The following is a 15,931-nucleotide window of genomic DNA, read 5'->3' as shown; positions in this document are numbered from 1 at the left end:
TCTCAACTTCTTAGCCATTGAAACGTGACTTCTTAGCCACTGATCCGTGACTTCTTAGTTGTTGAAACAGTTGTTGAAACAGTTGTTGAAACAGATTAAAGCAACTTCCGACTAAATTGACAGATCCACAAATTGATACTATTTTATCATACGGACTGGAAAGTCTTTAAAGATTTAGGTTAGATAGAACAAAATCTTGTGTTATTATACCACTTATAGCAACGCAAAAATACCAACGACCCCGACCATATATAAGGCCTAAGTCAAAGTATTCATTTGTTCTTCATTTGCTATCATAAGAGAAGCAAAAAGCTCATCGAACTAAATCGTTCTGGAACAGTCGACAGAGATTTTCAATCAAATAATATACTGCCTTCGATAGCGGCTCGAAAACTTGAAATTTCAAAGCTGAACATCACACTGTGAAGGTGTGATTTATACACTAATATATTACTGTCTGTTTTACTATATTGTTACGGAGGGTTAATCAAGTAAATTAGCTGCTCGTACAAATGATGCCTTCCTAATGTAAATGCAATCATGAAACAATTACTGAAGTTAATTGAACGTTGCGATATTCGACAAAACTTTACTACGTTTTTACTTAGAATTTTTAGCAACGTAACTCTAAAAAACGTTTGAAATATAACAAAGTCAGAGAATGAAATGATGGATTGCCTACAGTGCTATTATATATATATATTATATTGTGTTGGTTACGTCGCACGATTTAAATTGTATATTGTGCAGGTGGCACTGCAACACCACAGGTAACGTCATGTCAAAATCAAAAGCTTAGAAGATCAAACATATCAGTTTATTGAGGAACACACTGGTTCAGTCAATTGGGTATGACATAACTGTACTTAAAGTTGTAGCCAAAAGCGGGCCACCCACTGCTGAATAAGTCACAGCCGCTTTGCAACATACTACTGTAGTGAATCATGGTTACCATCATCAGTCCTGTATGATGTAATGTAAATGAGTGAGATGAACGAACAATTAGACTCGGATTTAACATGTAGGATCATTACTGTAAACTGATATCAACTATTAGTGTGGGAAGATTTTTTACTAATTTGCTAGATCACGAGCAGTTTAAAGCTTTAATTACGCTATTGGACCTAAAACCACAGGAGGACATCCAAAAGTCAACCGAAAATACCAAAACCATCCGGCAATGACCACCTATGGAAATTGCAGGACCCTCTGCAGCTGATTTCAGCATATGTTATAGTTTATAATCAATCAGAGGGGACAACATCATAACGACTCTTCCAAGAGTTATCTTACAGAATAAGAAACAGCATATCGGGCACACAATAGACAATACAGTGATGATGTACTAAAGTTCTGGGTTTTCACTGGATCAAAACACTGCTGTAAAAGACGCTGTTCGGGGGGGGGGGGGGGGGGGGGGGGGTTGTCAAATGAAGTGATGTCTAAAACGCTACAATTGCAGATCTCAAGCAAAGGACAGAATCTAACTAGTACATTAAAGTGTAGCCCTAACGCTCCTCGAGCAACACAAAAGATTTTTCACAGATCTCATTTCGAAATTGGGCGTTATCCCAGTGCACAGTGGGGCACCACAAATCATTATTGCAGGGCTAGGACCTATTGGAGGCTCCTAGTCCTATAGGATGGAATGGATAATTTCACTATTGTAAGGTAAATGTGATTTTAGGTTTTTTGCAAATCGTACAGTATTATTATATCACCCTTATTTAGGCGCAATCCTCCTGCAGTCGAACAGGGTTTTCAATTAGCCGATCTTTAATTAAAAATTCATAGTCTACTATGACATAAAAACCCATGGTGATGGTCTATTTTGACAAACAAAACTCTTGCAAAAATAGTGACGTAAAAACATAAATGCATACCATCTCTGTAGCTACTAAGGTAGGTAAAAGTTTAAAATCAGGTATAGAGATAGTAAACATGCGCATTTCATCAAGCTTTTAAGATCAGCAGTGGAGCGGCATGATTTTCGCATCATTGGTTGCCAAATTATTGATTGACCAGTTAGCAAGCATTATTGCTCAGTTTAATCATGTAGAGGATAATATTATATTCAACTTGGTGATTGGTACGGTCCACACTCCACAGCATTTTCACATGTATTCACTATTCATGTTGATATGCTAATCAATGTGAACATCAATATCATATACTAGATTTGTAATTGATTAAATTGCGTTGGTGTGATTATTGTCCATATTAAAGTTATCTATAAAATGCCTAATGGCCATGCATATCATATCTATGACCGTTGACCATGATTGATTTATAATTTTACTCTACCAGGACTTAGACTTAGAAACAACCAAATAATGAAAATTCACCGATTAATACTTACAGTAAAGAATTTTGGTTCATTCATTCATGTTTCGTATGTATTGTGGTATAAGGTATTGAGAATGCATTCGCTGAAAATTATTCTCTTTGCCTACCGGCTACCATCTCTATACTTATCTCATTCAGTAGAAAACTTGATGTCTGAATTTGTTAAATCGGGTCACTATACCTACTTTCAATTCCGGTAGATAAGAGATATTATGTATAAACATTAAACATGGTAGGTAATTCCGGTAGATACAGAGATATTATGTATAAACATTAAACATGGTAGGTATTGAGGATGCTATATTGAGGACTCTTTTTGTTAGGTATAGAGCTCGTTTTTTAATAAAAATCATCTCCATGCCTACCGTTTTTATGCCTACCTTAGTAGGTATAGAGATGGTAAGCCTAAAGATAGGACACCCCACATATCAGATACAGACCACAAACTAGACAACAAGATCCGAGAGAGAGAGAGAGAGAGAGAGAGAGAGAGAGAGAGAGAGAGAGAGAGAGAGAGAGAGAGAGAGAGAGAGAGAGAGAGAGAGAGAGAGAGAGAGAGAGAGAGAGAGAGAGAGAGAGAGAGAGAGAGAGAGAGAGAGAGAGAGAGAGAGAGAGAGAGAGAGAGAGAGAGAGAGAGAGAGAGAGAGAGAGAGAGAGAGAGGAGAGAGAGAGAGAGAGGAGAGGAGAGAGAGAGAGAGAGAGAGAGAGAGAGAGAGAGAGAGAGAGAGAGAGAGAGAGAGAGAGAGAGAGAGAGAGAGAGAGAGAGAGAGAGAGAGAGAGAGAGAGAGAGAGAGAGAGAGAGAGAGAGAGAGAGAGAGAGAGAGAGAGAGATAGAGAGAAGATCCGATATCTGTATACTGTTACACAGATACAGGAAGATACATCCGAGTGAGGTGTATTTGATGAATTATATATAATAAAGGAATAAACAGGTAGGCAAGGGGCAGCCAGTAACCGAGTGAGCTTCATTAATCTGTGGTATTAATACTGATTAGCTAATTAGCTATTGTTAGAGTATTATTGTTAGAGTGGGCTGACATGCATGTCTTAAAAACACGACGCGACCTGGCGGAATACAACTACACTTGAGTCTAGTTGTACACTGTAGTTATAGCCAATCTTAAGTATTATTATATAGTTCTGGGTTAACTGAAAAAAGCCAGTATATGAATTGACAAACGATCAACGAATCTTCATTTGGTGATTTCTCAGTTCGGTTTTATAAGAACAAGAGGTAATGTAAATTGTAACATGGTTGGAATGGTTAGGACAGATGCATAGCAGCTTCCCTCCGCGCCGAAACAGTGTAAGAAATGAATTACACAGTAAAAGACGCTCAACACGGACTCCTTAATGTAAGTTTGGAAAGAAATAACAATCTGAAATGCGAAGATTTGGTCTCTTAAATAATGTCTCATCTCAAAGGGTGCGGCTGGTGGTGCGTGATTGAAGCTAAATGGTTTCAACAAAAAAAGCCTATAACAAACCACCAGAAATCGGCCCACAAATAAAAAATTCCAAAAATAGCTTCTTGGTTCTGGAAAGGTGACTCTTTCCAGACATAGTAATTACATATAGTAATTACATATATATATATTAACGGGGTAGTTAACGGGGTCACCTTATCACGTGATTAGGTAAACCAATCACCTGATCACACGTAATGAATAAACTCGTTATGCTTCATATCTCAGTCATCTGAGAAGCTACAGTTCTAATTCTTTCAGGACAAACGTAATTCGAATGGCCAAACACAATTCAATAACATTTAGCTTGATCCGACTATCCAAACTATCAAATAAATGTGAAAATGAACCTCCATTTGAAAAAAATGAACGCGATTATTTTTCGAGTTGACAAATTCCTCGAACCAGTGGTGGTACTAAGTCATACCAGAAGGAAGTATTTCAATTGGGCATTCAGTGACTGAGCTATTAAGGCCAACGTTTGCACACTGGCTTTTGGCCCACCCTGTACATGAATAATGGAATAGCTGGCAGCATACTATTTCAAAAGAATCATACATTTTACTACTATTATACTAAAGCATATTTGGGTGGATTTTACCTCCCAGAGGAGTTTTAGTTGGAAGGTTTCTATATCAGGATCAATAATAATCCTGAATTTTATATCAAATCAATAATCAATAATCATCAGTATCAATCATCAACATTACTTTTTTCTAATTTTTTTGGTATGCAAAGACTAGTAATTTTCGTTTACTATTGGGGCGCTTAATGATCCCACAATCCTAAGTGTTTGACCGCTCATTTAATTTTATAATATTTAGATAAGGGTTTAGGTGAGTAGAGGGAATGCAGACTTCCCAGGCTGTTAAGTCGTATTATGTCGTAAAAGCAGAATCCTAGCTGGGGTATTAGTCAGTAAAGCACACTGTCGTCCCCAGGCCCATGGTACAAATTACGATAATATAATATGCGAGGGACAGTTATATATAAGTAGTTATATATATAAATAGCTATAATTTATAAATAGTGATACAGGTTGTTCATGAAACATTGGTACGATTTACAAAGAAAATAAGGGCTTAATACAGCTGGTTGCTCTTTCTTAAATTAATTTACAGATGTTTAAAACCGTTCCCATGTTTCGTAAATACCCTGTATATAAAATATCTTATATAAATAATATTATAATTATATGATATATATGATATAAAGCCGGATATGTTTTGAGGGGTGTGGGCAGTGATTTATCTGCTTCTATTTAAATTACATCTGAGGCGTATTTATTCTTTATTAGTCACAGAGGGTTATAAATAATTCTTATGCAGGGATGATCAAACAGAGAGTGAGAAAAACTAGTCTTTTGTTTTTATAAGAAAACTTAGTGCGTTGGCGAAATTATGACAATAAATCACATAGATTTGAATGAGACTTGTATGGCATAATCCTAATCCATTGTTCTACAAGTTATGATAAAGATATCAAGGGTGATTCTTAACCCTGTTACCTTACTTAATGTACACAGATTTTAAGTTTCTCTCAACACACATAACTGTTATTTTAACATCTTTTAGTGGTCTTAGAACCAACACTATTAAAAACTGTCCGTCTTATCTAAACGCAATTACAACACTCCCTAGTAGTAAACGGGGTAAATGAGGCCTGGTCCGGATAATACTGTATTATAAACCTGACCATCAAGCAGTCAAACTTAAAATGCCGAAAATGGTAATAACGGAGCTGGCCCTATCAGTAACAAAGAGATGGATATTAATTTCATTGTTTAGCACCCGATGTAGCGACCTACCAAGTACTCCTCACAGACTAGGTGGCTAATGGACCATATAGCAGATATCTGCTAATGGACTGAACGGCAATCTCCTCAATACAACCCATGTAACCCTTTGTCCGACTGGCGAATTACGTGATCATGTGTTTAAAGATTTAACTCCCCCCTATTAAGATAGTCAATCATATTATTTTAAATCATAAATATAGATGGAACATGCTATAATTCTGTTTTTAATAATCCAACACGTCAGCAGAGAGCTGCACTGCAGAATAAATCAGAAAATCTCGGAATTTCGTCAATTCTGAGAAAAATACTTGTAAAGGATGTCAAGAGCGCCGGAGAGAAGTAAGTAATTTTAAGTAGGATATGGTGCACGATATCACTTCACTTTAAGTAAGTACCTCTCACAGCGGCTTTTGACGAAGTTTAATTCTCCGTAGCAGCGAATCAGTCAATTAATATGTCCAGATCAGTCTACTCCTTTCCTCATTAGAGGTTACCTAAAACCTAAAAGTGTACGAGTGGTGAACTTCCTCTTTTAAGAAAGATCAATACAATACTTACCTAATCAAGCTGTCTTCTGTTTTGTGATTGATCAGAATAACATAACCCCTAGGTTTGAGCTCCGAGCTATGTGATACAGCCTACCTCTGGCTTCCTAAAGCACCTTCTGTCCTCGAAATTTGTTCTTAAAAGTATCGAAATATGTCGAAATATAGATGTTCGTCACGCAAAATTGCGTATTTGATCAAGCAAAATTGCTCTTACAGAAAATTATGGTAGGTTAATTAAAAGTGTCAAGCTGGTCATATTATCAATTATACAATTGATCGAAAATGTTGACGTAATTTCTACGTAAAGAACGGATATTGAAGTAACAGTAAATCTGGAGAAGCGCCAAATTGCAGCGAAATTCCGTGAAAATAACAAGAGACTTGTATCACGGTGCGTGTATAAAGGAGGGTGAAATGATAAAGATATCATTGTGTAGTGCCGAAACAATTCATCTCATTAGCGATCTAGCAAGCAGTGCCAGCAGGTGACATGAACGACCAGTGACGGTGTTTAAGATGTGAAAATACCTGAAATATCTGCCAACACGTTTACAGCGTTACGCAGGTTTATGTATAAACATGATAAAGGTTAACTAGAACTAAATAATATATAGCGACTGTCACGAGTAGTCACTAGTCAATAGCTATTGCCCAGTCGATATATTGCGTGATTACAAAACTACAAGCATGGTTATAACTTCTGGACTATGCCAGATTATCATACCTAAGATCAGAGAAATATGCAATCGTGACTCTGGGCTCAGTTGAACATTTCTCCGAATCGCGAACGTAAACAAGCAAGGAAGCAAAACATGAGATCCTTACCCCAAGTTACCCCCGTCAATCCATGCGTTTACTAATGATGGTCAGTGTTTAAATATGTGCTCCGTAAAAGATACCATAACTTAAAATGAACGTTTAGCCTTGTCGAACTCGTGACAGCTAGCAGCTTCCTAAAACTATGTGTTTTTAATTAAAATTCTTAAAAGCTTGGCATCATAGACCAGTTCATATCTAATAGAGACTATAGAGCGATAGAGAGGGGGTGAGAGAAAACAATCTGAACAATGGAAGGCAAGATCCTATTGTTCGATGGTCTGTCATGGAATCTAAATAATTTGTTTAGCCAGATGCCTAAAATCGTTGAATATTTTAACGTGCCTAAATGCAAACCAGCAAGGAAGTCATGACTCGTACATATTGAGTTGGTAAATGTCAGTCGAGTCGAATGTCGGTTGATTAAATTAGAATAATGGTTCCATTACCAGATTAGAAATTAAATTTCATTGATTTAACTTACCCGTCCATAGTCAGAGAGGGATTTGCTACGTTTATCCAGGGCTTTACCATGTTTTGGTTTTGTGGGGTTTGAAAATGTTCTGTTAACCGCCTGAAATAATTATTGTTGGATTAGCATTTATCATTTATATTTATCACTCATCAGTCGTATTTATCACTCATGACTCATCAGTCACATTAAATAACATTTAACACTCATCAGTCACATTTATCACTCATCAGTCACAGCAGTGTCACAAAACAGTCAGTATCAAACGAAAGTATCACACTAAAGTCAGTTTATGAGTTTATCAGTCACAAGCAACATGCACAGTACACCCCGTTCCGTCCAACCTGTGTCACTCTACCAAGAGAAAATGACTTGGCTTGGAGGTACTGGCCACCCTCTTCTTGTTTCTCAAGCTTGGTCGGTAAAGTCCTGTGACTTGGGTTCTCAGCAATGGATGACAGCTCGTCATGCCCAAACGTAGGATCTATACTCATGTCAACGTAGTCATGATAACGGGCTATAAATTCAGCTTCATTGTCAGTGTCAGTGTCGGTTATGGGCCCAGTTACGCTCCATTCGCTGTCACTGTCCATCCCAGAATAACCCTAAAAATTTAAGTAATGCTAAAAATTTTGATAAAATATATGCTTTAGGCTGTATCCAGTAATACCTCAAAGTACTGGGTTAGGAAATATGAATTAGTTTAACGTCACCCGCTGCTAGTGTTGAGAGACGACCAGGTGTACAAATCTCCGGGGTCAACTTTAAACTTACTTGGTACACGGGTAGAGTCCATACCCTTTCTCCGGTCAAGGGGTTAAAATAGTGGATCTTGTCTTCGCCTGGATTTCGTACTAACTTCCACTGAAATACCTATCATGAGCACCACTGCGACATAAGATGGATGAATTCCAATCCAGGTAGGGTTGATTGAAGAGACTGATGCGCGCGCATCAGTCAAAACAAATGGCGCGCTATAATTGCATTCAACGCGCGGATACGTCTACAATTAAGTGAGTGTCCGATTGTGCGCGGCGGCGAAATTCCCGCGGAATGTGCCGTTAGATCAAGATATGAATAAGGAGTATCGGTGGATTTTATATCCAGAGAAATATGTGATACTGTACAGTAGTACACCCACCTTTTCGTTGGTATTCTTGCATATGTAGAATATGTCATCACCTATCTTGTCCTCTATATAACCGTCCAATATTTGCTGAGATATTTACAATTACAATAAATTTAACGCACAACAAAAGGTTAAAACTAAATAATCGAACATTTTTATCTCAAAAAAATCATATCTAGTATGATCATAAGGCAACACTGATTTCCTATCAGAATCTCGGTGCTTCATGAATCAGGACATATTTGACATGCAGTTATTGTGGACATTATTACGTAAGCACGCCACAACTTTACTAATTACTGCACTGCTTGATGCCTGTTTTATGAAGAGTACTTTAGTTTGTAATAAAATATGGCTCAGTTCCAACATACAACGTTATGTAATAAGCACAGAAATCAGCTGATGTTGTAATATAACACACTAGCGGTATACATTGTACATAATCTCTTCCATTGTTCGTTAAAGCCTCCCCAAAGGGAGGTGAGCCTAGCCCCGAGGTACTGCAATACGGGGAAGACTCGTGGTCTGGCTGAAGCAAGCTTCACATCCAAGACCGATTTCCAAAAATCAATTTAATATTGAAGCTACTCGATGAGTAGCGTATCAGATATTAAACTGATAAGAACAGATACTACACTTGATCTTAGCCAAAAGGCCGAGAAGCGATAACAACTTCATGAAATCCATAGACTATATGGAATAATGGAAACGTTTCGTTGTGTTTGAACAGCGACTAATAATTCTCGACAAAAATATTTCTGTTGTTATCGGAAAGGAAGATGGGCCGATCTCGCTACTCATTCGAATGTAAAGTATCCAATATTCGGCATATGCCAAAAGAAAGCAGGAAATTGCTTTCCACCTCGGTCAAATAAGCTAATTGCTGGGTCGATTATACTGAAATTGGCTAAAACAGTCACCTACATCCGAGACAATAATCGTCATTATCTGTTCCTGATGAACGACATTTTCCAGAACAACATTACACTGTAATATTAATAACACTGTAACATTTACAGGGTTCATATTACACGCACAAACACGCACAATTAAATTATATTACTAATATTTACTTTCAGCCTGATTATTGGATCATCTATTACATTGCAACCGGGATGTTTTAAAGTAATTTATTTCAAAGAGCTTAGAAACGGAATGTGACTCAGTCAGACTGACTCTAATATTCACACACATATTTAATATTTATGTATACACCCTCAGCTAAACTTCTTAGTTCTTATGAGCGAGTTAAGTAAATATTCGTAGTTAAAGAGAGATAAAATCGGCTGACAGTTCATTGGTGTGTACTGTAAATTTATAAGATGAAGATGCACAAATGCAAACAGTAATAAACTTAATAAATAGTATGGATTATTGGCTCGTTTCCAAAACCTGTGCTAGGGGGGACCTTTAGAATGGAGACCAGAGACAAAGTAAACTAAAAATAGTAACAAACAAGTAATACTTATTAAGTTATTATTTGGCTATTTTTGGGTGCTGGATCTTCTTCTTCTTCGTAGGGGGCTGTGGTCATTATCACTAATGGCTGCTATTGGGTGCTGGATCAGCTCTTCGCATTTCTATTTTGGCCAGTTGTAAATCAAACATTCAAGATGTGCATTGTGCACGTTGAAGAAGCTTGATCATATTATACGTAAAATTGGGATTGCCACAACGTGATTTTACAAAATGTATGATAAATCAATTAGACTAAAATCACTTGTAAACGAGAGCTTAATCAGTCGATCAATTAAACATATCATGTTTAATCGAAAAATTCTATTATTTGAACTCTTTGATTCAATGAACTTAGCACTAATCGCACGAATTAACTATGCACGCAGTACAGTGCACGAATCAAAATGCACGCAATATGAACTGTAAGATGTATCAAACAAAAACAAGTAACACGGTGGTACCTGTAATGTGAACTGTGCGTTTTCACAGTTTTCATAGATTATCTCTTCAAACACCCGCACCTAAATAATGTGTCAATCTGTACATGCATAATATGCATAATATATGTATAATATGCGAAATATTTCAATCAGCTTATGTTAGTATCATGAAATTCCATACTTGTATCACAACATTCCACCGACTATTAAATATACAATTCGCAGTTCACACTTCAACTTATGAAACATCTTTTAATACAATTACATTAACAACAAAGTAATATTAATTTCACTATAGCTACTAGCTATTAATCAGTATTATTTTAAAACATGTTTGAAAAGACGTATTTTGATTTCATCACCCTTTCTCCTGTTATCAATCATCACTCCATTATAACAAATTAGCTGATAATTAACGTCCTCTGTCATAGCTGTAGTAAACTAAGTTAATATAGAGATTTAGTTTTAACACTTTCAACACTACTATATGACAAATAATTTGAGCTCATTATGTAATCAGGGTAGCAAGGTTGAAACTGGCTGGAGCGAGGGGGATCGTAGTCCCCCAGCGGCCAGCATAGCAAACATATGTTTCATTAGTTGATGTCCTAAGGAATCCTTTAGATACCATAGTAGCTGATAATTATTAAGCAAGTTCTACACTTTAAACTATACCGTTAGATTGTGCGCTGTATTTTATTAATAAAGCTAAACATACATGTTTGTTTGACGGGACAATAAAATGCAACAACATTGCACCAATGTACTGACATATATAATGTAGCGTTGGGAGGCACATCACGTCAGATGAATATGTTATAAAAACTAAACTTATTGTTTAATTGTTATTGTTAAATTTACGTTACATTGTGTACAAACTTACTAGCTCTCAACTTTTTGTAACTGTGATATAGCTGGCTCACTACAATCACAGTCACATTGCAGCATCAGAGCCTCACGAAAGTAACAGTAACTGTAACTGAGAAGTACAATGTTTTGAGTATCATATGTATACATAGCCAGTGGTTATTGGTTAACTTATATTGAAGGTATTTTAAAAGAATGTTGTTTAACGAATGCTCTGTAAACTGCTGATTAATTTTATAGCCACATAACCTGGGGTCACACAGTTAGAGATAGCTTTATACAATAAGACATTAATCTCTTTTGAAGCAGGATCGCATTTAGCAGCGAGCCAAGCAAGACAGAAATTTTCTTAAACGGCAGGGTATTTGATATAATATCATAATACATGCATCCACTTAGAGCGCTGGATAATATACCAAATTAAGGAAATAGTCTCGAGAACGTGTCCTTACAATATATTCTAATTTTCTCTCCGGATTATTCGAGTACAAACAGCAGGTCTAAAAATAGATTGCTTTTAAAACTGTGTACAGTAAGGTTTAGCAAGGACCCAGCATAGTTTGGGGAATGCTTTAACATTTTGGGGCACGATCCGAGCACTACTGATACCTGGATTTTGAGTATTTGACAGATTCCTGTGTACTACACTGTACATGTTACTTAAACATCCTACAGAGCTGCATTTTAGCATAATTAGATATTATTATGAATAATTATGTGTACATTCTACAATGCGTATTTAAACTAAATTTTGGAATAGCCAAATAAAAGCCATATATTTCAGAGGTTATTAGAAGACAATTCTGACGGTTCTAGGAACGGTTAGTTGCAATAAATAACTCTTTCCAAACTTTAATCTGTTGCAAAACGTAACAGGTGATTTACGATTTTTAGGTTAAGAGTTCAACAGGAAAAGAACTCATAACTTTTTTAATCATACAATGGGTATGCTGCCCATGAAGTGGAAGTGCATGCATCACACATGCTATGTAGTAAAGATGCTGACTTGAAAACCCACCTCCTGCACTCAACAGAACATACGTCAGACAAACCTTGCGACGTCGCGCGGGAGACTTCAGCACCTCATCAGCAGTGCGCACCACTAGCCCACCTGCGCTGGTCTCCTTACACAACTGCACTCGCTTGCTTCCACCTGACCTGGCCTCACTGCGCACCTCACTACGAGACTCCCTAGGCACTTCACTGCGCACTTCACTGCGCACCTCATTATGCACGTAACTGGGCACCCTCTCACCGCACTGCACACTCTCCTCCACATTGACACTACTAACTGTACTGCTCCGCAGACTCAGCGCTATTGCTTGTCTGTTACTAGAGTTCAGTCTCTGGCGCACTTCCACGTGCGAGCTATTCGACCACGTGTTCACTGGACTGCTCGGACTGCACGTGTTGTCAGATTGTCGCGCACAAGTCGCACCACGTCGCACTAAGTTGGGTGTGGCGTAATGGTGGATAGCGAGGGGGGTGTCGCGCACCCCCCGTCTCACTGACAATGGTGTGGAAATGTAGGGATTGTGCTCGCTATTCACGTCTCTGGCCATCAGGTCTCTCACCATCAGGTCTCGCAACTTCTGCAACGGTTTTTTACACGTTAATTTCATATTCAAAATGTATGTGAGACGTGAGTATGTGTGTATTGTTAAGTATGAGTATTGAGTAACTGTAAAAGAATGTGTAACGTAAATTTGTCAAACTGATTCATACAAGCATAATTTTAGACATAATTTTGGACGTTTGCCAATAATCAGGATAAGATTTAACTCTGATCTAGCACACTGAACTATTTGTTATTTTAGTTTGACAGTGTTCATGCGTGTGCGTGTGAATGTCATGACATCTGTACAATCTAAATAAACACAAGCAAAAATGACTGCTTATAATTCATAGCACAAACGTTAAAAGATGCTTTTGTTAAAGATACTCAAGCAATTTCAGATATATGGTTCTTGCACCAAAATAGTACAGCGAATTATAAAGAAATATATACAAGTTTACAAAAAGATATACAGTATAGAAGTGATTTTGATGGATGCTTTTTATGCAACAGAAATCAAGGGAATTTCTCGCTGACAACAAAAGTTGATTAAAAGATGAAGTTTATGAGGAGGCGATCAGTTCACACATTCCTGTCTGACCTGGAGCTGAGTGCCTTGGGAGATGGGGATAGGACTGGAGATGAATTCCTTGGATGCTAGTCCACATGTGCAAACAGACAGACAATCGCACCCCAGCTACAACAAGGGGACTATGTTAAACTATGTTAAACTATGTGAACTATGTAAAAATATGTGAACTATGTTAAACTCCTTTTGTACTCATCGATTTATAGTAACACATTTAGAAAAATGATTACTCCAAGCAGAGCTCATTCTAAATTTGGAGAAATGTTGTCTGTCTCATTCCCATCTTATCTACGTCACAGAATAGCAGTAACTATAATTATATTATAATATAGTACCATTATTAATAGAATAAACATTAAACATAACCATTGAAATTCGTGTTGATAAAGAAGTTTCAAAAGTGTAATCTATACCAGTGTATAAGTAGTTTGAGTCACTGCACCCCTGCCTAAATTGGTTCCTTATACAGATTGTATATATTAATATTCTATTTTATTTTACTTTACAGAAACTGTTGGAGTTTGGAAAAGTTTTTCTTGGCTCATGTCCATTTACGTCATTAATTTGCAATAGGAACAACTTCATTGTGCTAAACAACATAATCGTAAAATTAACCAACAGATTATTTGGAAAATGTGACGTTAATAAAGAGTTACACGGTACGTATTATTCGACGAATTCCTATAAATTCGACTGCTGTTGAACTTGGAGCACATCAGAAAATGTAACATTATATTCGAAATCTCTCCTTCCAGTGATCTAGTTACAATTACATGGATATGAAAAATGGATGTAACAAGATATAGAGGATATAATATCATCCATCGTATCTAGTTACATCCAGATCTATAATGTAGGATGTAGGATATAGGAATTAGGATGTAGGAAACAACGACGACACTTCTGTTAACGTTCAAATAATAGATATTACAGTCTTCATTATACACCACCTGCTCAAACCTTCTACACTATAATCTAATACCTACCACTATAGTGTACAATGCACTATACACATCATCAGACTCAAGTTATAGCTATAGTGATACACTTAAGTTGTGATATATAGTGATACACTAAAGTTGTGATTATATACTTTGATAATATCATATTCCGGACATAATTAGAAGATCTCATTTGGTTCATTACCGTCCCCTACACATCACACTGTTCATTACATTCTTACAACGGTCTACTAGTCACTGCAACGTGTAACTGAGGATATCATCTGTGTAACTTTAGATGGTATTAGGGAATAAGGGAAACACTCTAAATATTACCAGTGTAACTGAAACACTCTAAAAACACCCTAAAAACCTGCACAGTTTAACTGAAAAACCTATCGACACATGAATCCAGCCAAGTTCCAGAAGATAAGAGGTGTAAAAAACGATCTCGTGTTTATTTCTCTCTTCCTCTTTAGTACACAATACACATTGGGAAGTCACCGTATTCAGTGAACAAGGGATAGTAGTACAGTGAACAAGGGACAGTACAAACCGCACTGTGTACAGTATACAAGTCACGTGATAGATTTACTCCTTCATCACACTGATATGATTAATATGAAGCTAGAGTTGTAACAATACACAGTCAGCATTATCACGTGACTGGAACCCCGCCCACTCGTAACTCAACCCTGTATTTTAGCAGGGTGTGTGTGATATCACGAGTCTTTATGACACCCTGACTGGGTGCCCAGTGTTTTCAGGTTCAGTGTCGGGGGTGAATAATAAAGATCGTTAGCAGGACCGGACCGGACCATCCATTGAACATAGGGTAAATGTGAACTAATTACTGTAATTATTAAGGGTGCTAAATAGGAGGGCTCAAATTTCTTGTGTGTAAGATAAGAGTTGAGTAGTAACTAGTAGTAAACTTGGTAAAATACCAGCGAGTTGTTTTCTGCTGAGTGAAAATTAGAAAATTCCTACATTCTGTAAAACATGCGAGACAGAATATCATCTACTCGAATATCTAATCGAATATCTACTCGAATATCTACTCGAATATCTACTGAGTAGTGAATAGTAAATATGGTTTCAACTTAAGGCAAGTTTCCATAAACGATATTTTATGATCGGCGCCGATAATCGCTTATTGAGCGCTTTTTCGGCGCTTTTTTTTTTAAAAACCGTTTACAATCGCTTTTTTTACGATTATAAACGGTTCAAAAAAAATCGCTTATAATCGACTATAATTGGTGTCATAATTCAAAAAAGCGCTTTTTTGAATTTAAAAGCGCTTATAAGCGCTTTTAAGCGCTTACTAGCGTCGCTGAGCGATTTGAAAGCGGTTTTCCAGTAGGATTGGCGCCAAAAACGGGTGGATAAGCGGTTGGCCGGATAAGCGATTCGTAGGCGCTTTTTTGAACCATTTATAAGCGATTATAAGCGCTTATAAATGGGGTGCAATTTAGCTGTTTGTAAAGCGCAAATAAAGCGCTTATA

The 15,931-nt window shown here is 37.0% G+C and overlaps 1 protein-coding gene and 1 non-coding gene across 9 annotated transcripts in view; both read right to left on the bottom strand.

Moving 5' to 3' along the window:
* LOC134826727 (rho GTPase-activating protein 27-like) overlaps positions 1 to 15,931 on the bottom strand; it is a 63,555-nt gene that overhangs the window by 31,293 nt on the left and 16,331 nt on the right. Inside the window, exons 8-13 of one of the 8 annotated variants that reach the window (XM_063839219.1) lie at positions 13,497 to 13,592; positions 10,495 to 10,554; positions 8,588 to 8,662; positions 8,221 to 8,310; positions 7,791 to 8,051; positions 7,459 to 7,548 (exon numbers count right to left, since the gene is read on the bottom strand). In XM_063839219.1, the coding sequence (XP_063695289.1) occupies positions 7,459 to 7,548; positions 7,791 to 8,051; positions 8,221 to 8,310; positions 8,588 to 8,662; positions 10,495 to 10,554; positions 13,497 to 13,592 (672 nt within the window). The remainder of the gene's footprint in view (positions 1 to 7,458; positions 7,549 to 7,790; positions 8,052 to 8,220; positions 8,311 to 8,587; positions 8,663 to 10,494; positions 10,555 to 13,496; positions 13,593 to 15,931) is intronic. The other 7 variants (XM_063839248.1, XM_063839225.1, XM_063839234.1 and 4 more) reach the window with 7 other exon arrangements.
* Positions 9,051 to 9,242, bottom strand: LOC134826174 (U2 spliceosomal RNA). The gene has a single exon (XR_010161670.1). It is a non-coding gene; the product is annotated as a U2 spliceosomal RNA (small nuclear RNA).

The sequence above is a fragment of the Bolinopsis microptera genome, chromosome 1 (assembly GCF_026151205.1).
Source record: "Bolinopsis microptera isolate Bmic1 chromosome 1, MBARI_Bmic_1.0, whole genome shotgun sequence".
NCBI lineage: Eukaryota > Metazoa > Ctenophora > Tentaculata > Lobata > Bolinopsidae > Bolinopsis > Bolinopsis microptera.
The sequence above is the reverse complement of the archived record's forward strand: the minus strand, read 5'-3'. Positions and strand labels throughout refer to the sequence as shown.